A 24,280-nucleotide genomic window follows, 5' to 3' on the forward strand; every position below is an offset into this window, starting at 1 on the left:
ATGAGCTGGTGGAAGTGGTAGGAGATTAGTTGGAGACATTATAGGCTTTCCTGAAGAGATGAGTTTTCAGGGATTGCCTGAAGGTAGCAAGAGTAGGGGATAGCCGGATAGATGGAGGTAGCGAGTTCCAGAGGATGGGAGAGGCTCTGGAGAAATCCTGGAGACGAGCATGGGAGGAGGAGATGAGAGAGCTTGAAAGCAGGAGGTCTTGAGAAGAGCGGAGAGGTCGATTTGGGCGATATTTGGAGACAAGATTAGTGATGTAGCTTGGGGCAGAGTTGTGAATGGCTTTGTATGTTATGGTTAGAATTTTGAATTTAATTCGCTGGGTGATTGGGAGCCAGTGTAGGGATTGAAGTAGAGGGTTGGCAGACACTGAGCGGTTGGTAAGGTGGATAAGTCTGGCAGCAGCATTCATGATAGACTGAAGAGGGGATAGCCTATGGAGCGGTAAGCCAATGAGAAGGGAGTTGCAATAGTCAAGGCGAGAGATAACAAGGGAGTGAATGAGGAGCTTGGTGGTTTCATTTGTTAAAAAAGGGCGAATTTTAGAGATGTTACGGAGGTGAATTCTACAAACTTTTGACAGCGATTGGATTTGAGGCTGAAATGACAAGTCAGAGTCTAGGATTACACCTAGTACCCTGGCGTGAGGGGAGGGACTGATGGTTGCATTGTTCATTTTGATGGAAAAGTCATGGAGGGGGGCACGGGCGGGGGGGAATATTAATAGCTCAGTTTTCGAGAGATTTAGTTTAAGGAAGTGGTGCGACATCCATGCTGATATGTCAGTTAGTAACTTAGTAATGCGAGAGGAGACTGAAGGAGTGTTTAAAAAACAGGAATTCCCATAATGTTGCATTTCTCATCACTTTCTAACCCAGTGACAAGAGTTACTGTACCAGAACAAATGGAGAGGCTGAATCTCCCCAGCAGGCACACAGACAATAATAAAACCAGGTCTAATCCTTTCTCTACTTTATCCAAAACAACTAATGTTTTGGCTATACTTAAACTTTAATTTAGAACAAAAGAGAGGGAGCGCACAGGCTCATAGTGCAGGTACCTTTATTACCAAAACGATTAAAAACAATGTAAAAAGTTGCACTCACAAACTGAGGCTTTTATCAGGCATGACATCCCAAATGGTTACTTCGTAGCCACTGTGTTGATCTCATCCCCCAGCAGAATGTCTGAACTGACAGCTTGGATGATTTTCCTTCTTGGGACGCTGCAGGTGTAAAAATGCAGAACAGAACACCCAGGGAGATTTCCACAGCCTGCTGCTGGCTGATCTGACATCCAGCCCAATGGATGGGGCAAACTCCAAAGATAGAAATGGCTGCAGGAGACACTGTCAGAGTCCAGTTTGAGCTGAGTCCTATAGTGATAGTGCAAGCCGCAATGTGGGAGGCGGCAGAGAGATAACACTCGTGGGTGCTGTTAAAGCTGACATAGAGCTCGGAGCTGCACAACGTATGGGATGGCTGCTCTGTTGCTATGACAACACGTTTTGGAGGGGCGGGGCCACCTTTACAAGTCACGTGGCAATACTACTCGATTCCTAATATACCCCTGAGAGCCTAATCCAGGTTCATCTGTTTTGATGTTATATGCTCACCCATGTTCCCCATCATTCTGGGACTTCCGTGGCTACAGGCCCATAGTCCTCAAATAAATTGGATCAAGAAAGAAATATCCTTTTCCTCTGTCTATTGTTTACAGCAACTCGGCCAACTGTTTGACTGTTCAGTCAATACCAAATACTCATCAGAATGTCCCCACGGCTTATGGACGTTTTAGGTAAGAAAAAAGCCGAAAATCTTCCACCCCATCGAGCTTATGACTGTCCAATCGAACTGCTACCAGAAACTGAGATTACGTTTGGCCGGATATTCCCTATATCAGAAATCGAGTTGCAGTCCTTATGAGAATATATCAATGAAAAAAGGGTTCATACGCCCTTCTTCTTCCCCAGCTGGAGTTGGTATATTCTTCGTTTAGAAGAAAGATGGTACTCTCAGACCTTGTGTGGATTATAGAGATCTTAATAAGATCACCATTAAAAATCATTACCCGCTCATTCTTGTCCCAGAACTCTTCCAGAGATTCTGAACTGCTCGGAATTTTACTAAGCTGGATCTATGTGGAGCCTACAATCTTGTTCGAATTCGAGAGGGAGATGAATGTAAGAAGGCTTTCAGATCACAGTTTGGTCATTTTGAATACCTTGTTATGCCATTCGGACTATACAATGCTCTAGCTACCTTCCAACACCTGGTAAACGACATCTTTTGAGAATTCCTTGACAACTTTGTCATCGTCTATCTAGACGACATCCTAATTTTTTCTGCCACATTGGAACTCCACCGAACCCATGTAAAGAAAGTACTTGCAACTATCAGGGAACACAGACTTTACACTAAAGCAGAAAAGTATAACTTTGAGAAAACAGTCGTACAGTTTTTGGGACTTGTTATATCCACTAAAGGAATCGCAACAAACCCACAAAAAGTAAAGGCAATTCTGGAATGGCCAGCCCCTGTAGACAAAAAAGGTGTCCAGCGATTCGTGGGCTTCTCTAATTTCTATTGGAGGTTCATGAAGGGGTTTTCCACTATCATTTCCACCATTACCCAGTTGACTCGTCAGCAGTTACGGTTTCAGTGGTCTCAAGAGGCGCAAATAGCGTTTGATAAATTGAAAAATCTGTTCACCTCTGCTCAAATACTACAGCACCCAGATCCAGCCTTGCCCTATGTGTTGGAGATAGCTGCCTCGGAGATAGCTAGAGGAGCAATCTTGTCCCAACGCCAAGGACCTAAGGCTGTAGCCTTTGCCTCTTGGAAGATGACTCCTCCAGAGAGGAATTATGACGTGGGCGACCGGCAATTATTGGCCATCAAATTTGCTTTGGAGGAAGGGAGGTATTTGCTGGAGGGGGCTGCTCACCCTATCATGATTTTCACAGATCATAAGAACCTGGAGTACCTCAGAACAGCGAAACGTCTAAGACCCCGACAAGCTCGATGGGCGCTATTTTTCTCCAGGTTCAACTTTCATATTTCTTACTGGCCAGGCTACAAGAATGGGAAAGCTGACGCCCTTTCCCGAATGTTTCCAGATGTCCCTGAGACAACTGAGCCCAGTACCATTTTATCTGCACAAAACTTTTTGCTCATCCAACCTGATCTGAATACAGCAATCAGACAAGCCTCCAGCCAGTGCACTGAACCTGAAGTCTCCTCCCTGAAGACTCAAGATGGGTTGCTATGGTTTCAGGACAAGATTTTCATTCCTCAACAAGTGAGACTCCAAGTCTTGAGAACCTTCCATGACCACAAGCTTGCAGGTCATTTCGGGGTACAGAAAACATCAGACCTTATACAGTGCTCCTTTTGGTGGCCCAGTTGGAAGCAAGATTGTAAGAATTTTGTCAGTTCCTGTACCACGTGCAAACACAACAAAAGGTCCAATGCCAAGTCCTGGGGTCTATTTTGACCTTTGCCTATTCCAGAACAACCCTGGAGGAAGATCTCTATGGACTTTATTGTTGAATTACCTCCTTCCAAGGGATTCACTACCATCCTGGTGGTAGTGAACTGCCTCTCAAAGATGGCACATTTTTTACCAATGGTTGGCACACCCTCTGCCCCAGACACAGCAAATATTTTTATCAAAGAGATCATTATATTACATGGGGTTCTCGAAAACATTGTTCCTGACAGAGGAGTACAATTTACTTCCATGTTTTGGAGAGATCTTTGCAAATCCTTGGCAATAGAAGTATCTCTTTCATCAGCATACCACCCACAGAGCAATGGCCAGACAGAAATGACAAATCAAACCTTGGAGTAATACCTACGGTGTTTTTGTACCTGCTACAAAGACGACTGGGTGTCCCTTCTTCTGTGTGCAGAGGTTGCCTATAATAATCCCTTGCATACTGCCACCAATCAATCAACCTTTTGGGCAAATTATGGGTTCCATCCCTTATTTTTACCTAATTCCATACCAGAAGCTTCAGTACCTGCGGTCCAGGATCGGATAAACTTCATTCAGACCAATTACCAGCAACTCCAGAAAGCCATGCAACAGGCCCAAGAAAACTATAAAAAATACCACGACAAGAAAAGAAGAGACAACCCTGTTTTCAAAGTAGGAGATGTTGTATGGCTGTCTGCTGTAAATCTTAAAATCTCCTGCCCATCATGGAAATTAGGACCAAAATTCATTGGGCCTTTCAAGATTAAGAGAATGATAAATCTGGTGGCCTTTGAATTATCACTACCTGCCTCTTACAAGTGTCACCCAGTTTTTCATGTCTCGCTACTAAAACCGGTGGTCCCAAGTCCCTTTCCCAGGAGAAAAGAACTACCACCACCTCCAGTTCTGGTAGAAGGCAAGGCGGAGTTTGAAGTGGAAGCCATTATGGACTGTAGAAAAAGAGGGAGGCAAGTACAATACCTCATCAAATGGAAGGGGTAACCCCCAGAAGATAATTCCTAGGAACCTTCTAGCAATGTGCATGCTCCACATCTTATACAAGCCTTCCACAACAAACATCCAAGAAAGATGGCTAGTTTGGGCATCCGGAGGCTGCCCCTTGGAGGGGGGGAGGGGTACTGTCAGAGAAATAGTGTCAGGGAATAGGCCGTGGAAGTACTGGCAATCTTGCGAGTAGAAAAAAAATGGGCACCATAGGCACATCATGTGACAGATGGTTCCCTTGCTGGCCTATATAAGGTTGCCTCCGTCTGACCCAAGTTGCTGGATTGTCTTCAGCTCTTCCTTGTTCTTGAACCTGTGTTATACTTCCAAGTGATTCCTGTTGTGACCTCAGCTTGCCTCCTGACCTGCTCTGATCTCCTCTCTAGTGTTTGACTCCCAGCTTGGCTCACAGACTTTGCTATACTTGCAACTGCCTGATTACCTGTGTTTGACCCCCGACTTGGCTCACGGACTTTGCTTATCACTTACCTGTGATTGACCCTCAGCTGGCATCACCACAGCCTCCAATCTGCTCTCCTGTGTTCTACCCTCAGCCAGGCTTTTACTAAGTGTCCGGAATACTCCTTGTCGTCGTCTCAAGCAAAGTCTCCAAGTGATCGTCAGTTCAAGCCTTCTCAACCTGCTGGCAACCCGTGCTTCTTTGAGCCCTATACCTCCTGTACCACCTTCAGGGGTATACTGCGCTTAGCTGCAAGGGGAGCCTCTCTCAGCATCTTGGCCTCGGAAAAGGTACCTAACACCTGTGTACCTGTTTAAGAAATTCTGCACCACCAAATCGAGGACATGTGCCAAGCATGGCACGTGTCAACTTTCCCTGTTGGGAGGCGGACAGAAGGTACCCCTATCGCACACCACCATTCCTGGCTCAAGCTTCCATGGCGTGAACCACCTATGAGCCTGCCCCTGCGGCGCTGAAAGAATCTCTGCTCTGGTGTGGCTTCTGTCCCCTATACAGACCAGCTAAAGCACTGCATGGCATGTTTTTGCCTGACTCATTGAATGGCATATTGAACGCTTAGGGGTACTGGTGGTTCATAGCACAATCCAGCAGAGGAGGGCATGGAGGAGGAGGAGGAGACGGGGGAGCTGACAGATCTCGCATTATCACCACCAGCTGTATGGAGACGTGGCAGCAAAACAAGCTCCAGCACTGAGCCCTGTCCTGCATACTTCCTAGTTGGAAGCAGAGTTACCCAGTGTGCTATGAACAAAATATATTGTCCATGACCATGCGTCCTTGACCACGCGTCAGCAGTAATGTGGACTAGGGATGGGCTTTATGTTAGGGTCAAACACAAGTTCTACTCGAACATTGGCTGTTCGCCCGGTCGCCGAATAGCGAACAATTTGGGGTGTTCACGGCAAATTCAAAAGCCGCGGAACACCCTTTAAAAGTCTATGGGAGAAATCAAAAGAGCTCATTTTAAAGGTTAATGCAAGTTATTGTCATAAAAAGTGTTTGGGGACCTGGGTCCTGCCCCAGGGGACATGTATCAATGCAAAAAAAAGTTTTAAAAACAGCAGTTTTTTCGGGAGCAGTGATTTTAATAATGCTTAAAGTGAAACAATAAAAGTGTAATATTCCTTTAAATTTCGTACCTGGGGGGTGTCTATAGTATGCCTGTAAAGTGGTGCATGTTTCCCGTGTTTAGAACAGTCTGACATCAAAATGACATTTCTAAATCAAAAAAAAGTCATTTAAAACTACTCGCGGCTATAATGAATTGTCGGTCCGCCAATACACATAAAAGTTCATTGATAAAAACGGCATGGGATTTCCCCACAGGGGAATCCCAAACCAAAATTAAAAAAAAATGTGTGGGGGCCCCCCAAATTCCATACCAGGCCCTTCAGGTCTGGTATGGATTTTAATGGGAACCCCGCGCCAAACTTTTTTAAAAAAATGGCGTGGGGTCACCCAAAAATCCATACCAGACCCTTATCCGAGCATGCCACCTGGCTGGCTGCAGGAAAAGAGGGGGGGATGAGAGAGCGCCCCCCCTCCTGAACCGTACCAGGAAACATGCCCTCAACATTGGGAGGGTGCTTTGGGGTAGCCCCCCAAAGCACCTTGTCCCCATGTTGATGGGGAGAAGGGCATCATCCCCACAACCCTTGCCCGGTGGTTGTGGGGGTCTGCGGGCGGGGGGCTTATCGGAATCTGGAAGCCCCCTTTAACAAGGGGATCCCCAGATCCTGCCCCCCATGTGTGAATTTCTCTGCTTCTTCTTTCATCCTCTTCTGGTCTTCCTTCGGTATTCTTCTTCTTCCTCCATCTTGTTCTTCCCCAGCTTCTTCCTCCATCTTCCTCTGCTTCTTCCCCCGGTCTTCTTGTCCTGCATCTTCCTCCGGCTTCTTCTTCTCCACTTTGTCCTCCGATTCGCCTCAATGCTAGTCTCCCGCTGTGTGACGCTCCTTTTATTGGTGACAGCCCCCCGGTGACCCCGTCCCCCCTCTGATGCACGGGGACTTTCCTATGGCTTTCCCCTCGTGTCAGAGGGGGGCGGGGTTACCCGTTTACGTAAACTATCTCGTCCCCCCTCTTTTCCTGCGGCCTGCCAGGTTGCGATGATCGGATAAGGGTCTGGTATGGATTTTTGGGGGGACGCCACGCCATTTTAAAAAAAAAAATTAGCACAGGGTTCCCCTTAAAATTTATACCAGACCCATATGGATTTTGAGGGGGACCCCACACCATCTTTTTTATTTCGGCGTGGGGTTCCCCTTAATATCCATATCAGACCTGAAGGGCCTGGTATGGAATTTGGGGGGACCCCCACGCATTTTTTTTTTTACATTTTGGTTCGGGGTTCCCCTGTGGGGGAATCCCATGCCATTTTTATTGATTAACTTTTATGTGTATTGCCGGACCGACAATTCATTATAGCTGCGAGTAGTTTTAAATGACTTTTTTTTCCTTTAGAAATGTCATTTTGATATCAGACTGTTCTAAACACGGGAAACATGTGCCACTTTACAGGCATACTATAGACACCCCCCAGGTACAAAATTTAAAGGAATATTACACTTTTATTGTTTCACTTTAAGCATTATTAAAATCACTGCTCCCGAAAAAACATCCTTTTTTAAAACTTATTTTTGCATTGATACATGTCCCCTGGGGCAGGACCCAGGTCCCCAAACACATTTTAAGATAATACCATGCATATAAGCCTTTAAAATTAGCACTTTTGATTTTTCATGTTCGTGTCCCATAGACTTTATTGGTGTTTGCGTGTTTGAACAAATTTTTTTGTTCTGGTGCGAACCGAACGGGGGGGGTGTTCGGCCCATCCCTAATGTGCACCATGTGGATGACTGCCTTGCCCAACAATGCCAAAATTTTGCCTTCCACGTGATGTCACAGAGCTGAAATGGCCTTATGTGCAAAGAAATAGCGGCTGGGAACCTGCCTTTGTGGTACAACACATTCTGCAAATTCCCGGAAGGGGACAGAATCCACCAAATAGAAAGGCAGAGTTGTAAAGCCAGCGATTTGGACAAACTAGAATTTAGATGCCGGCATCTGGGTGACAGGGTGTTATTTTTTCTTTTCGATGCAGCAGCTGGAGCTGAGAAATGTGCCTGCTATACTCTACAGCTGGTAGTGTGCTTCTGGCAGACGTGTTGCAAAGACCTGTGAGACCCTTTGTTATACCATCATTCCTGTCAGTGGAGGCTGCTGAGAGGTCATGAGATATAGCAGGGGTAGACATGAAAGGTGAGCAGTGAGGAAGAGAAAAATTCTGTCCCTTGTATGTGGCTTTCAGGTGCTCTTGCCAACGGGCTGAGTGGTGGGAGGTTAAATGTCTTGTCAAGCATGTGGTACTCAAAATGCTGGTGTATTTGCCACGCTTGATCTGTTTGTGGCAGAGATTGCAAATTGCAATAGTTTGATCGGCAGCACATGTGCTAAAAAAGCTCACACAGCTGAGCTGCGGGAAGTGGACCGGGAGATAACAGCTTCATAATCTGATGGAAAGAGGTGGCTGCTCTCTACTCTTCCATGATGGCTGCCTCTGAAGGACATCCAGCCTTGTTGAGGTTGTTTCTCCCCCTAACTTTCCTCCTCTGCTCTATCAGGCACCCAAGTCGCGTCAGTGACCTCATCATCATCATCCCCTCTAGCCTCATTAATTGGAGCCAACTTGACAATACGCTGAGGCTGGGGGAACATGGCTGCCATTTTGTTGTTTATCAGCGTTCTCTCCTTTCTGTGGACTCATGTTAATCCCTTCCTCTACCTGAGAACCAACATCAGAATCAAGTAATGTCTGTGTATTCTCAAGAAGCAAGTAGCTGACGCTTTGTTCAAATAATTCAGCTGACTCCTCAATGCATAATGCTGGGGCTGTGACAAGAGTAGCTGTGGACAAGGAGGCAGAATAAGCCACTCCGGCAGCTGCGGTGGACTGCACACCAGTGTCAGCTTGGGTCATAGAGGATGAGGAGGATGAGGATAGTTTAGTAGGCCAGTCCACCACCTCCTCTGCTAACTGTGGCTGGATAGCACGGGAAACTGCCTGAGGACGAACCACATCCACCTTTGCCTGTTGGCCTCCCAGACATGATGGGGGGGGGCTTATCAACCAAATTTAAAAGTAACTGGGAAATGTGTAATTTGATGCACTTTTTTGAATGAAAAGTAGTATTTGGTGCACTTTAACTACTTAAGGACCGGAAGGATTTGCCCCCTTAATGACCAAGCAATTTTTTGCTATACAGCACTGCTTCGCTTTAACTGACAATTGCGCGGTCATATGACGCTGTACCCAAACAAAATTGACGTCCTTTTTTTCCCACAAATAGAGCTTTCTTTTGGTGATATTTGATCACCTATGTGTTTTTATTTTTTGCGCTATTAACAAACAAAGAGCGACAATTTTTGCTTTTAATACATATCCAAAGTAAAAATATATATTAAAAAAAACACATTAATTCATCAGTTTAAGCCAATATATATTCTTCTACATATTTTTGGTAAAAGAAAAAAAAGGAGGTGTATATTTATTGGTTTGCGCAAAAGTTATCACATCTTCAAACTATGGGATATATTTATGGACTTTTATTATTTTTTATTGTTTTTACTAGTAATGGTGGCGATCTGCGAATTGTAGTGGGACAGACAAATCTGACCCCAAATGACACTTTTTGGGGACCAGTGTCATTATTGCATTGATCAGTGCTATAAAAATCCACTGATCAATGTAAAAATGACACTAGCAGGGAAGGAGTTAACACTAGGGGGTGATCAAGAGGTTAAGAGTGTTATCTAGGTGTTGTCTAACTGTACGGGGGATGGGATCACTGGGACATGACAGAGATCACTGTTCCCGATCGCTGGGAACAAAAGATCTCTGACATGTCCCCTGTCAGAGCGGAGATCCGCTTGTTTACACTGGCAGATCCCCGTAATGCCTCTGTACTAGGTGATCGTGGGTTGCCGGTGGACATCGAGTCCACCAAACCTGCGGGCACGCTCCCGCAGCATGCAGCGAGAGCGTGCCGCCGGAGGCGTGTTCCCGCCTGCAACTTCGCCTGCGCAAGCCGCCGTACAGATACAGTGATTCACACAGCGCTGCCAATCTGCCACAATATAAAGTACGTGAGCTGGTCGGCAAGTGGTTACATTTAACAGAAATTTAAAAACTATATATATATATATATATATATATATATATATATAAGAAAGGGGTAACACCAGCATCGCAGTCAGAAAAACTGCGGTGTACAGGGTATACAGCACTGTATAATACACTAAATGTTATGTAATGCTGTGTTAAACACTGAACTACACTGACACTACACTATACTGACACGTTTTACTGATACACTCTACTGACCTACTATACTGATACTCTATACTGACACACTATACTCAGACTATACTAACACTACACTAACACTCTACACTCAGAGTCACAATAAGTGATTGGACAAAGTAATTATCACTAAGTCCAATCAGGGCTCTGTGCCCTAATTGGCAAATTCTTGCACCTGACCATCTAATTAGGGCCCTAGAATGCACTGTGAAGCAAAATTCAGGTGTTGGGCGAACGGGCGAATAGGCGATGTTCGGGCCAAACTTTTGCTTGTCCCAAACCGTTCACTCAACAAGCCCTTAAATAGACATGAGCCATGCCAGCAAGGGGAGTCAGGTGGAAAATGGAGAAGCAGTCCTGAGGGAGGCTGTCAGTGGCTCTTAAGGGACCCATGTCGGAAATTGGTTTTACCTCGGGCTGGAGCTCGGGAGGCAGGCCCGGAAGGATCCCACCACAGGATTAACTTAGGGTGGGAAGACTTTATTTTTGTATTCACTATAATAATGAAATTAATTGTTTCCTCTGTAAATTGTATTTTTCTTCATGGGAGTCTGCACTAGGTCAGGACATGTAGGGTGGAATCATTTCATTACTTCACATTAAGATTTCTGCATCATTCCAATATAACTGATTCTATTTAAAGCCCCGACCAGCAGTTTAAACAAAAATTGATATTCAGCCCACACCCTTGTATTTAATCAATTTGATATCTGACCTGCTTTTTTCTGGCCTACATAAAGTAGAATTCTCATCCATTTTCCCAAAAAAATAAGTGATATACCCCATAACACATACTTAGCACCACTGATTATGACAGTTTCTTATAATGTAGGTCATGCATTAAAAAAATAAAACCTCTCCTCAGCCACCAATCAGCTTTTGACCTACCTGAAAGTCTGCATCCCATTGGTGGCTGTGTTAATTTTCCTCTAGGTTTCAAAGGGAACATGCTGATACATAAGGCCCTACATCACTTGTTGCTATTCTCAGAAGGTCAATGGGTGATCAATACAAGTTTATATCTAACGATATCTTCCAAAGTCCCAAAGACAGATAAACAGTCACTGGATCTTGGCAAAATATCTAAGAACAAGGGTCTAATGTCCACAGACACTGACAAAAAAACTGAACATTTTTAAAGTAGTACTTTTTTTTTTTTGAATTCTAATCTTTACTCAGGATAAACATATTGAAAATAAAAAAAAAATATCTGGTTCGTTATAACCATACAGTATATATAAACCAAACAGATATTAATTTTCTTCAACCTTTGTCAACCAGAGTTCCTCCAGAACTTGGTAATGATCCTTGAGCTGTGGCTGATTGACCTCTCATCTAATAGTAACACCACTTGGCAGAGAGTAAGTTGCAGGAAACCAATTAGGGATGAGCTTTATGTTCGGGTCGAACATGAGTTGCCTTTGGCCAATTATGGCTCCGGGGGACTAAGTCCACGCCCCACACTATATAAGGCTGCCTGCACGTCAGCCCTGTGTAGTCTGTTGTTGGTGTGGACGGAGAGAGAGTGTGATTTAGATTGAGCAGGCAGGCAGATTATTCAGTTAGCTGCAGTGTATTTAATATATATATATATATATATATATATATACACATACAGTCAGTTTCGTATATATATATATATATATATATATATATACACTGCATCCAGTGTAGCCAAGCCTATATCTGACTGCAGGCCATTCCTGGTGTACTTTTTCTAATATACTTCAGGCGGTGTACACAGTACACAGTACTGTGCACCCATAGTGCAGTTGCTACTACTTTTCTGGCGGTGTACACAGTACACAATACAGTGCACCCATAGTTGCTATTACACTTCTGTTGGTGTACACAGTACCGTGCACACATAGTGCAGTTGCTACTACTTTTCTGGTGGTGTACACAGTACCGTGCACCCATAGTGCAGTTGCTACTACTTTTCTGGCAGTGTACACAGTACACAATACAGTGCACCCATAGTTGCTATTACACTTCTGTTGGTGTACACAGTACCATGCACCCATAGTGCAGTTGCTACTACTTTTCTGGCGGTGCACACAGTACACAATACAGTGCACCCATAGTTGTTACTACACTTCTGTTGGTGTACACAGTACCGTGCACCCATAGTGCAGTTGCTACTATAGTGTAGTTGTTATTACACTTCTGGTGGTGTACACAGTACCGTGAACCCATAGTGCAGTTAATACTACTTTTCTGGTGGTGTACACAGTACACAATACAGTGCACCCATAGTTGCTATTACACTTCTGGTGGTGTACACAGTACCGTGCACCCATAGTGCAGTTGCTACTATAGTGCAGTTGTTATTACACTTCTGGTGGTGTACACAGTACCATGCACCCATAGTGCAGTTGCTACTACTTTTCTGGTGGTGTACACAGTACACAATACAGTGCACCCATAGTTGCTATTAGACTTCTGGTGGTGTACACAGTACCGTGCACCCATAGTGCAGTTGCTACTACTTTTCTGGTGGTGTACACAGTACACAATACAGTGCACCCATAGTTGCTATTACACTTCTGGTGGTGTACACAGTACCCTGCACCCATAGTGCAGTTGCTACTACTTTTCTGGTTGTGTACACAGTACACATTGCAGTGCACCCATAGTTGCTATTACACTTCTGTTGATGTACACAGTACCGTGCACCCATAGTGCAGTTGCTACTATTGTGCAGTTGTTATTACACTTCTGGTGGTGTACACAGTACCGTGCACCCCTAGTGCAGTTGCTACTGCTTTTCTGGTGGTTTACACAGTACACAATACAGTGTAGTGTGGTTTTGCTAAACAAAATTTACAGCATGTCCGGAAGGCCACCAAGGAGAGGCAGACGCTCACAGGCCACTAAAAGAGGGCAAGCAGGCTCTGTGTCTGTAGTCAACAATGCTGGTCGTGGACACGGTGCATCCTCAGCACGTGGCCGTGGGGCACGCTTTTCCTTTTTTTCCGCAAGTGGCTGTGTTATTGAGCTACAACATGCAGAAGAGTTGGTGGAATGGATAACAAAGCCATCCTCATCCTCCTCATCCTCTGTCACCCAGGCTCAGAGTAGTTTGCCTGCCAATGCAGCTGCCAAAGAGGCCTATTACATCGGCTCCATGTCAGCAGTCTCTCCATCCCTAGCTCCACCATCATGCACAGAGGAGTCCCCCGAACTATTCGACCACAGTGTCTGGTACATGCTGCAGGAGGATGCGCAGGCTCCAATGATGGTACCCAGGTTGAGGAAGGGAGTAACTTGAGCCTAGAGAGAGGGGGTGCCCAAGAAGGACAAGAAACTGGCAGTCATGTTCCCCCAGCTGCTGCATACTGCCAAGTTTGCTCCAGTGACGAGGAGGGAGGGGATGATGAGGTCACTGACTCAACTTGGGTGCCTGATAGAAGAGAGGAGGAGGAGGCACATCTCCAACGAGGCAGGATGCCCTGCAGGGGGCGGCTAAAGGGCAGATACCCTATTGCATCACACCGCATATAGGTGCAGGGCGCTGCTGACTCCCCGCATATTTTGAAAAGTTCTTTGGTGTGGGGCTTCTTTGACACATGTGCAGCAGATCGCACCGTTGCTGTTTGCAACCTATGTCTGAAGCGTATCAAGCGTGGCCAAAACAGCAGCCGCTTGGGCACCACATGCTTGACCAGACATATGACAACCTCTCCTGCAGTCTGTTGGCAACAGCACTTAAAAGACCCACATCAAAGAACAAGGCGGACCTCTTCTTGGTCCTCATAAGCTGGGATCTCCAACCCCACTATACCTCCAGCCCTCTCAGAAACCTGCACTGAGAGAAATAGAAATAGTATAGAAATAGGTGTCCCAAGTACTTGCGGACAATCTGATAGCGGTGCACCAACATCTGATTTTAGCAGGTAAATTTCCCTACCCCGGTTGCTAAACCGTGAAAAGAAATTCGGTCCCAGCCATCCACATGCTCAGCGTCTGAATCCTAGCTTGGCCAAATTGCTAGCACTTCAACTGCTGCCTTTTCAGCTGGTAGACTCTGCCCCCTTTCGTGAATTTGTGGAATGTGCGGTACCTCAGTGGCAGGTTCCCAAACGCCATTTCTTTTCAGGGAAGGCCATTATTCCGGCTCTCTATCAGCATGTGGAAGGCAATGTCTTGGCCTCATTGGACAGGGCGTTCAGCAGTAAAGTGCATATTACCGCTGACTCATGGTCCAGCAGGCATGGACAGGGACGTTACCTTTCTTTCATGGCGCACTGCGTAACTCTGCTGGCAGCTGGGAAGAATGCAGGACAGGGTTCAGTATTGTTGGAGCTTGTTCCGCCACCACGCCTCCAAAATGCTAGTGGTGATTCTGCCACAGCTCTCTCCTCCACCCCCTCCTCCTCTTCATCCTCTATAGCCTCTTCCTCTGCAGATTTGTCCTCTGAACCAGCGGTGCTCCATAGGCATTCAAGGGGCTACGCAAGCACTCAGGCAAAAAGATGCCATGCGGTGCTTGAGTTGGTCTGCTTAGGGGACAGGAGCCACACTGGGGCAGAGATTCTGTCAGCTCTGCAGGGGCAGGCTCAGAGGTGGTTGACGCCATGCCAGCTTTAGCCAGGAATGGTTGTATGCAACAATCGCACCAACCTCCTCTCCGCCCTCCGACAGGGACACTTGACCCATGTTCCCTGTTTGGCTCACATCCTGAATTTGGTTGTGCAGCAGTTCTTGAGCAGGTACCCGGGCTTACAGGATCTCCTGAGGCAGACCAGGAAAGTCTGTGGTAATTTCCGCCGGTCATATAATGCCAGTGCTCGGCTGGCTGACCTTCAAAGGGAATGCAACCTGCCCATGAACTGCCTCATTTGTGACATGCCCACCAGGTGGAACTCAATGTTGACAATGCTGCAGCGGCTGCACATGCAGCAGAGGGCCATCAATGAGTACCTGTGTGAGTATGGCACCAGGACAGGGTCAGGGGAGCTTGTTTTTTTTCACCACGCCAGTGGCTACTGATCAAGGATGTATGCACTGTCCTGTCACCATTTGAGGAGGCCACAAGGATGGTGAGCAGTGACAGTGCATGCATCAATGATACTGTCCCTCTTGTCTTCCTGTTGGAGCACACGCTTCGTGGAATAATGGACAGGGCACTTGAGGCAGAACAGTGGGAGGAAGAGGAGGACTTCTTTACCTCTCAAGGCCCCCTTTATCCAGATAGTATTCCTGTGGGCCTGCCGATCACACAGGAAGAAGAAGAAGAGGAGGAGGATTGTGTCAGCATGGAGTTGGAGGATAACACTCCGCATCAGCAGCAGACTTCAAGGGATCTTTTTCAGTCCCCAGAAACCCATGGAGTTGTACGTGGCTGGGAGGGGGTGGTTGCGGATCATGTAATCCTTAGTGACCCAGAGGACTCAGGATTGAATGCCTCTGCAAACTTTCGCTTCATGGCCTCCCTGATCCTGCAAAGCCTGCGAAAGGACCCTAGGATTCGTGGTATCAAGGAGAGGGATCATTACTGGCTGGCAACCCTTCTTGATTCATGTTACAAGGGTAAGGTTGCAGAACTTATCCAGCCTTCGCAGAGGGAGCAGAGGATGAAACATCTTCGGAAGGCCACTGGCCAGAGCTTGCTCAATATGCAACTGAGCTACTGGCCTGTCCTGCATCCAGCGTTCTTTCTGAATGTATATTCAGTGCTGCTGGAGGCTTTGTAACCGATCACAGAGTGCGCCTGTCCACAGACTCTGTTGATCGGCTCACATTCATAAAAATGAATCAGTCTTGGATCACCAGCTACCAAGCACGTGATGCTGATGTAACTGATTGATTTTTCTATGGATGTGGGATCCCTTGAAGACTGCCTATGCTGAGTATGGATGGGCTTTATGTTCGGGTCGAACATGAGTTCGACTCGAACATTGGCTGTTCGCCCGTTCGCCGAATAGAGAACAATTTGGGGTGTTCGCGGCAAATTCGAAAGCCGCGGAACACCGTTTAAAAGTCTATAGGAGAAATCAAAAGTGCTAATTTTAAAGGCTTATATGCAAGTTATTGTCATAAAAAGTGTTTGGGGACCCGGGTCCTGCCCCAGGGGACATGTATCAATGCAAAAAAAAGTTTTAAAAACGTCCATTTTTTCAGGAGTAGTGATTTTAATAATGCTTAAAGTGAAACAATAAAAGTGTAATATTCATTTAAATTTCGTACCTGGGGGGGTGTCTATAGTATGCCTGTAAAGTGGCGCATGTTTCCCATGTTTAGAACAGTCCGATTGCAAAATGACATTTCTAAAGGAAAAAAGTCATTTAAAACCACTATCGCCAGCGCCAGCTATAAAGAATTGTCGGTCCGGCAATACACATAAAAGTTCATTGATAAAAACGGCATGGAATTTCCCCACAGGGGAACCCCAAACCAAAATTAAAAAAAAAAAATGCGTGGGGGTCCCCCTCCAGGTCTGGTATGGATATTAAGGGGAACCCCGCACCAAAATTTAAAAAAGAAATGGCGTGGGGGTCCCCGTCAAAATCCATACCAGACCCTTCAGGGCTGGTATGGATTTTAAGGGGAACCCCGCGCCAAAATTTTTTAAAAAAATGGCGTGGGTTCCCCACAAAAATCAATACCAGACCCTTATCCAAGAATGCAACCTGGCAGGCCACAGGAAAAGAGGGGGGACGAGAGAGCACCCCCCCTCCTGAACCGTACCAGGCCACATGCTCTCAACATTGGGAGGGTGCTTTGGGGTAGCGGCCCCCCCCAAAGCACCTTGTCCCCATGTTGATGGGGAGAAGGGTCTCATCCCCATAACCCTTGCCCAGTGGTTGTGGGGGTCTGCAGGCGGGGGGCTTATCAGAATCTGGAAGCCCCCTTTAACAAGGGGACGCCCAGATCCTGGTCCCCCGTGTGAATTGGTAATGTGGTAATGTAACCCTACCATTTCACAAAAAAAGTGTCAAAAATGTTAAAAAAAGACAAGAGGCAGTTTTTGACAATTCCTTTATTAATTTCTTCTTCTTTCCCGGCTTCTTCTTCCATTTTCTTTCTTCTGGTCTTCCTTCGGGGTTCTTCTTCTTCCTCCATCTTCTTCTTCCCCCGCTTCTTCCTCTGCTGCTTCCTCCGGTCTTCTCATCCGGCATCTTCCTCCGGCTTCTTCTCCGATTCGTCCTCCGCACGATCTGCCTCAGTGGGAGTCTTCTGCTGTGTGATGCTTCTGTTGAGGTTATAGTTCTTATATAATGGAGGGCGGGGCCACTCGGTGACCCCTCCCCCTCTGACCCCCGGTGTTTCCCTATGAGGGGGGCGGGGTCACCCTGTTTACGTAAATGTGTGACCCTGCCCCCTCTGAAAATCATAGGGAAGTCCCTGTGCGTCAGAGGGGGGCGGGGTCACTGGGTGGCCCCACCCTCCATTATATAAGAACTGTCACCTCAACAGAAGCGTTCACACAGCGGAAGACTCCCACTGAGGCGGATCGTGCGGAGGACGAATCGAAGAAGAAGCCGGAGGAAGATGCCGGATGAGAAGCCCGGAGGAAGCAGCGGAGGAAGAAGCAGGGGAAGAAGAAGATGGAGGAAGAAGAAGAACACCGAAGGAAGACCAGAAGAAAGAAAATGGAAGAAGAAGCTGTGAAAGAAGAAGAAATTAAAGGAATTGTCAAAAACTGTCTCATTTTTGACAGTTTTTTGTGAAATGGTAGGGTTACATTTATACCCCATTACCAATTCACACGGGGGGGCAGGATCTGGGGGTCCCCTTCTTAAAGGGGGCTTCTAGATTCCGATAAGCCACCCGCCCGCAGACCCCCACAACCACGAGGCAAGGGTTGTGGGGATGAGGCCCTTCTCCCCATCAACATGGGGACAAGGTGCTTTGGGGGGGCCGCTACCCCAAAGCACCCTACCAATGTTGAGGGCATGTGGCCTGGTACAGTTCAGGAGGGGGGCGCTCTCTCATCCCCCCCTCTTTTACTGCGGCCTGCCAGGTTGCATGCTCGGATAAGGGTTTGGTAGGGATTTTTGGGGGGACCCCACGCCATTTTTTAAAAAAATTTGGCGCAGGGTTCCCCTTAATATCCATACCAGACCTGAAGGGCCTGGTATGGAATTTAGAGGGACCCCCACGCATTTCTTTAAAATTTTGATTCGGGGTTCCCCTGTGGGGAAATTACATGCCGTTCTTATCAATGAACTTTTATGTGTATTGCCGGACCAACAATTCATTAGAGCCAGCGCTAGCGATAGTGGTTTTAAATAACTTTTTTCCTTTAAAAATGTCATTTTGCCCTCGGACTGTTCTAAACACGGAAACATGCACCACTTTACAGGCATACTATAGACACCCCCAGGTATGAAATTTAAAGGAATATTACACTTTTATTGTTTCACTTTAAGCATGATTAAAATCAGTGCTCCCGAAAAAACGGCCATTTTTAAAACTTTTTTTGCATTGATACATGTCCCCTGGGGCAGGACCCAGGTCCCCAAACACTTTTTATGACAATACCATGCATATAAGCCTTTAAAATTAGCACTTTTGATTTTTCATGTTTGTGTCCCATAGACTTTAACGGTGTTTGCGTGTTCGAACTAAGTTTTTGCCTGTTCGCATGTTCTGGATGCGAACCGAATGGGGGGGGTGTTCGGCTCATCCCTAATGCTGAGTGACTATCCTATTATGCTGAGTGGCTATCCTATTCCCCCTCAATCTTCATGATGATAGCTTCTAAGAATTTTTTTCTTTCAGGGAACCACCACCACTGCCTAAGGCCCAATTTTTCTGCCCCTGTTTAACAGGGGCGTGTAATTACAATTTCTGATCAAATATTTCACAGCAGGGCTCATTCCTGCACTCAACAAGAATATCTGTGAGGGGTTGCAGTGTTGTGGCACCACCACCATTACTGCCTGAGGCCCAATTTTTCTGCCCCTGTTTAACGGGGGCGTGTAATTACAATTTCTGATCTAATATTTCACAACAAGGCCAGTTCCTGCGCTCAACAAGAGTATCTGTGAGGCTTTACAGTGTTGTGCTACCACCACCACCGCCCAAGGCCCAATTTTTCTGCCCCTGTTCAACAGGGGCATGTAAGTACAGTTTTTGCTCCAGTATTTCACAGCAGGGCTCGTTCCTGCGCTCAACAAGAGAATATGTGAGGGGTTACAGTGTTGTGGCACCACCACTGCCTAAGACCCAATTTTTCTGCCCCTGTTTAACAGGGGCGTGTAATTACAATTTTTGATCTAATATTTCACAGCAGGGCCCGTTCCTGCGCCCACCAAGAGTAACTGTGAGGGCTTACAGTGTTGTGGCACCACCACCACCAAAGGCCCAATTTTTCTGCCCCTGTTTAACAGTGGCATGTAATTACAATTTTTAATACAATATTTCACAGCAGGGCCCGTTCCAGCGCCCACCAAGAGTAATTGTGAGGGCTTACTGTGTTCTGGTACCACCAACACCTAAGGCCCAATTTTCCACAGAGTATATAGGGCAGGCTGTATAATATATACAGGCGGTCCCCTATTTTCAAACATCCGACCTACAAACGACTCCTACTTACAAACGGAGGGAGACAACAGGAAGGGAGAGGAAATCTACCCCTAGGAAGGGAAATTCTCTCCTGTAAGAGTTAATATGGGAAAAAGGTGTCCCCACTTATGCTTTATCACCAATCCTTGTTTATCTAATAACCCAAAATTTTCAAAATTCAACTGTCATTAGGCAGAAAGTGAGGTGAAATCTCCTGAACAGGGACACAGACAGCAAAACAAATGTTACAGGGGTGATAACCCTTCCCTATGTTATCCAAAAAGCTTAAAAATAGATTTTTTGGCTGGAGCTACACTTAAAAAATGTACCTGTTCCAAATCTTATTTGTAACCCGGGGACCGCCTGTATACTGCTGTTCAGAGTATATAGGGTCTGGGGGCCCCACGCCTTTTTTTTTATTTGGGTGCGGGGTTCCCCTTAATATCCATACCAGAACCCAAGGGCCTGGTAATGGGCTGGGGGGGGGACCCATGTCATTTTTCTCAATAATTTTCATCTATATTGCCGGGACCCTACAATACATTACAGCCACAAGCAGTTTTAAATGACTTTTATTCCTTTAGAAATGTAATTTTGCTGCAGGGGCTATTCTAAACACGGGAAAAATGCACCACTTTACAGGCATACTATAGTCACCCCCAGGCACGATATTTAAAGGAGTATTTCACTTTTATTGTTTCACTTTAAGCATTATTAAAATCACTGCTCCCGAAAAAAAACGGCCATTTTTAAAACTTTTTTTTGCATTGATACATGTCCCCTGGGGCAGCACCCGGGTCCCAAACACTTTGTATGACAATAACTTGCATATTAGCCTTTAAAATTAGCATTTTTGATTTTTCACGTTTGGGTCCCATAGACTTTAACGGTGTTTGCGTGTTCGCACAAACTTTTTGTCAGTTCACATGTTCTGCCGCGAACCGAACCAGGGGGGGTGTTCGGCTCATCCCTAAAACCAATTATCTTTTTTTAACTGTCTGTATTAGTGGCATTTTAACCACCACTGTAAGGGAACATTTTCCTACTGACCACACCAATGTAAAGGACATTTTTCCAAACAACCCAATGAATTGGTTTTAGTGGGGGTTCCCCAAAATCTAAAAAATGTCAAGGGTTCTTCTGTTACAAAAAGGTTCACAAAAGTTGCTTTAGATCATAGTAATCATTGATTATCAGTAGATCATAGATCATGTAATAACAAAGCTCCGGAAATTATCCTCAGTAACATGGTTGAGTTGATTAATCAAAAGAGCACAGGCTGTTTACTTTGCAATATGAATGTTTGTTTTGCAAAGTGAATGCTAGTAAATAAGGTGAAGCTATGTTCACTTCGAATGCCCATTCATGTGTCAGGCAATTACACTAAAACTGAATTTTAACTAGCATGTAAATAGTTGAACACAGCTTCATCTTATTGTAGTGAACATTCACTTTGATAAGTAGGCAGTTTCTAATTCTTTAGTAAATCAACCCCAATATCAGTGGCGGTAGCTCCATTAGGGCGCAGGGGCGCTGCCCCCTAATCCATGCACCCGGCCCCTACTCTACATACAGGGCCCCAGACGCATGGATTTTTTTTTTAAGCACGTGATTAGAGCCTGAGGCTCTAATTGGCTTAAAAAAAGAGTGGGCTTGGGGCGCAGAGCACTGCGCCCTGAACCCACCCAGTTGTGTGACAATAGCAAATTAATATTCCCTATTGTCTTCCTGCTTCTCCTCCCGGCTAATCAGGAAGCGGGTCCTGAGACCCGATTGACCTAGGAGGAGAAGCAATCATACTGGCCGGGAGCAGGGGGGAGGTGCCGAGGAGGAGACGCAGCAGGGGGATCACAACAAATGGGGGCCTCAACCCCAAGTACCTATGCAAGATCTTCAGGATCTGGGGGACGCCTTTGATAGATCTTATGGCATTGGAGAATTGTCAACTGCCTTGCTTCTTCACCCAGACCTAGCATCCTTAGGCATTGTGTCAGGGGCTCTTTCCAGGTCTTGGAACTTCCCCTTGGTGTATGTGTTCCCGCCGCTTCTATTTGCTCTCAAAATCCTGCTGAAGATTCAGCAAGAAAGGGTCACAGCAATAGTAGTCCTACCTTACTGGCTCAGGGAGCTGTGGTTCCCTCAGGCTTGGAGGATAAAGTTGGGCTCACCAATCCCTCTGCCTCCTTGTCAAAGTCTCCTTCTTCAGAATGAGGCCTGACACCCGAACCGCAGGAGGATAAAGTTGATGACATTATTACAGGATCGTCAGAACGAATGTAACCTATCACCGGATCTGGAATACTACGGAAAGGGGTTGGGACCTTGGATCTCCTTCAGTATCTAACATTTTGGAGTTTCTGCAGAGTAGTCCCAAGGGTTAGCTTATAATTCCCTGAAGGGTCAAATCCCTGCCTTGTCGGCTATGTTGTGTACAAGATATGCTCTACATGCATTTGTGATCTGATTTTTAGGGGTAGCCATAGAAATCAGTCCTCCATTGAAATTGTTTTTTCAAAAAAAGACGACTTAACACTAGTCTTGGGAACATTGCTGGTTCCTCCGTTTGATCAAGCTTTCTCTTGTTCATTATTTCTTTTTACAGTTTTGTTTTTTATTAGCCGTGGCCTCGGCCAGAAGAGACTCAGAGTTGTGCGCCTTCTCATCTAAAGAACCATATTGTTTGGTGCTCCCAGACAAGATAGTCCTTAGACCGATACTGAGCTTTCTACCTAAGGTGGCCACATAATTTCATATGAACTGGGAGGTCATTCTCCCAGCCTTTCCGGTGGATACAGCTGATGAGTGGAGTAGGTTAGACCTGGTCACTGCGGTTTCAACCTACCTGAAGTGGACTAAAAGCTTTGGCAAACAAGATCAGCTGTAGGTTTTCCCAATGGGGCCTAAAGGGTATGCCAGCAACATCCAGAGTTGGGTCTTCCTGGTTTGTCAAGACCATGCATATTGCATACAAAACGCTGGGCCTTCCTCCTCCTTCAGAGATCAAAGCACATTCGACGAGGGGTATGACAGCATCCTGGGCATACGCAAAGGTCGCCCCTGAGGTAGTTTGCAGAGCAGCAAGCTGGAGCATGCCCAACACCTTTTTTAGGCATTACAAGCTTAATATGGCTTTTCCGCCTGAGGAAACATTTGGCTCTACAGTATTACGGCAGCTGTTGCCCATTAAAAATTTTTGAGTAACATTGCATTGAGGGTTTGGCTTATTTTTTATTTTTTGTCTTCCCTCCCTTCTTAATATTGCTTGGTACATCCCATAGTAGGCTGACATGGGGAGGTCCAGGAATAAGGAAAATTGTTGTCCATACTTACCGTAATTTTCCTTTCCTGGATCCTCCCCATATCAGCCGGAGGATTCCCACCTAGTTTATCCGTCACGAGGCGGGGTTTTTTGAACACTGGTGTGGGCAGCCAGCCGTCCTTTATGGGCTAGAAAAGAGGTGGTCCTGGAGGGGTCAGAGGGGGCGGAGCTGACCCATAGTAGGCTGACATGGGGAGGTCCAGGAATAGGGAAAATTGTTGTCCATACTTACCGTAATTTTCCTTTCCTGGATCCTCCCCATATCAGCTGGAGGATTCCCACCCAGTTTATCTGTCGCGAGGCTTGTTTTTTTTTTTTAACACTGGTGTGGGCAGCCAGCCGCCCTTTATGGGCTAGAAAAGAGGTGGTCCTGGAGGGGTCAGAGGGGGCGGAGCTGACCCATAGTAGGCTGACATGGGGAGGTCCAGGAAAATCAAATATTAGCTCTTTAATTGGATTCCATGAAAACTGTCAGTACATTAGTTTGCTACATAGAAATAGCATTTTTGAGTGCAGGTGACAACGTTTCACATGCATTATAGTGAATTCACCCCTTTGGACAGCGAAGTCTGAAGTCTTTAAAATATTATGCTCCATACAGTACAAAACTTTAAAATGGAATAACAAACTAACATGCATGTTATATAGAAAGTTCACATTATATTATAAAAGACCTAATATATTGAATGCATATTATGCCTATTATAAAACAGAAAATAACCCATCATACCTATTTTATAGGAATATTTTAGACTGCATAATATACTTTGAAATATGACATTTTATAATGTGACCTGTTAAAATACACATATACGCTGCATATTATAATAAAATACATGCCATCATATAAATCAACACAATCAATTAAAAGCAAAGTCTATTACCTGATTGTCTTTTTTAAGTCTTTGCCACCAACTGTTCTATCGTTTCCATTCTTTGTCATTCTTATTTTGTGATGTATGTGTTTCAAAACTCAGCGATTACGTGTCATGTAGACACACCTATAGACTAGAGGACAAAAAGAATTGTGTTTACTCATTCCAGTTGTTCCTAAATCTGTACTTATTTACGTTTTTCTTTAATAGGCTATTATAATTATAGCTGATTGTGCATC

At 45.6% G+C, this 24,280-nt stretch overlaps 1 protein-coding gene across 3 annotated transcripts in view; it reads right to left on the bottom strand.

The window, feature by feature from the left end:
* Positions 1-24,280, bottom strand: part of LOC141114270 (NXPE family member 2-like) — a 127,259-nt gene that overhangs the window by 57,047 nt on the left and 45,932 nt on the right. For 2 of the 3 annotated variants that reach the window (XM_073607856.1, XM_073607857.1), the window contains exon 2: positions 24,051-24,174. The exons of the other annotated variant lie outside the window; for it this stretch is intronic. In XM_073607856.1, coding sequence (XP_073463957.1) covers positions 24,051-24,109 — 59 coding nt within the window. In that variant the 5' untranslated portion in view covers positions 24,110-24,174. The remainder of the gene's footprint in view (positions 1-24,050; positions 24,175-24,280) is intronic. 3 annotated transcript variants of the gene reach the window in all.

This window comes from Aquarana catesbeiana, linkage group LG12 (assembly GCF_042186555.1).
Source record: "Aquarana catesbeiana isolate 2022-GZ linkage group LG12, ASM4218655v1, whole genome shotgun sequence".
Lineage (NCBI taxonomy): Eukaryota > Metazoa > Chordata > Amphibia > Anura > Ranidae > Aquarana > Aquarana catesbeiana.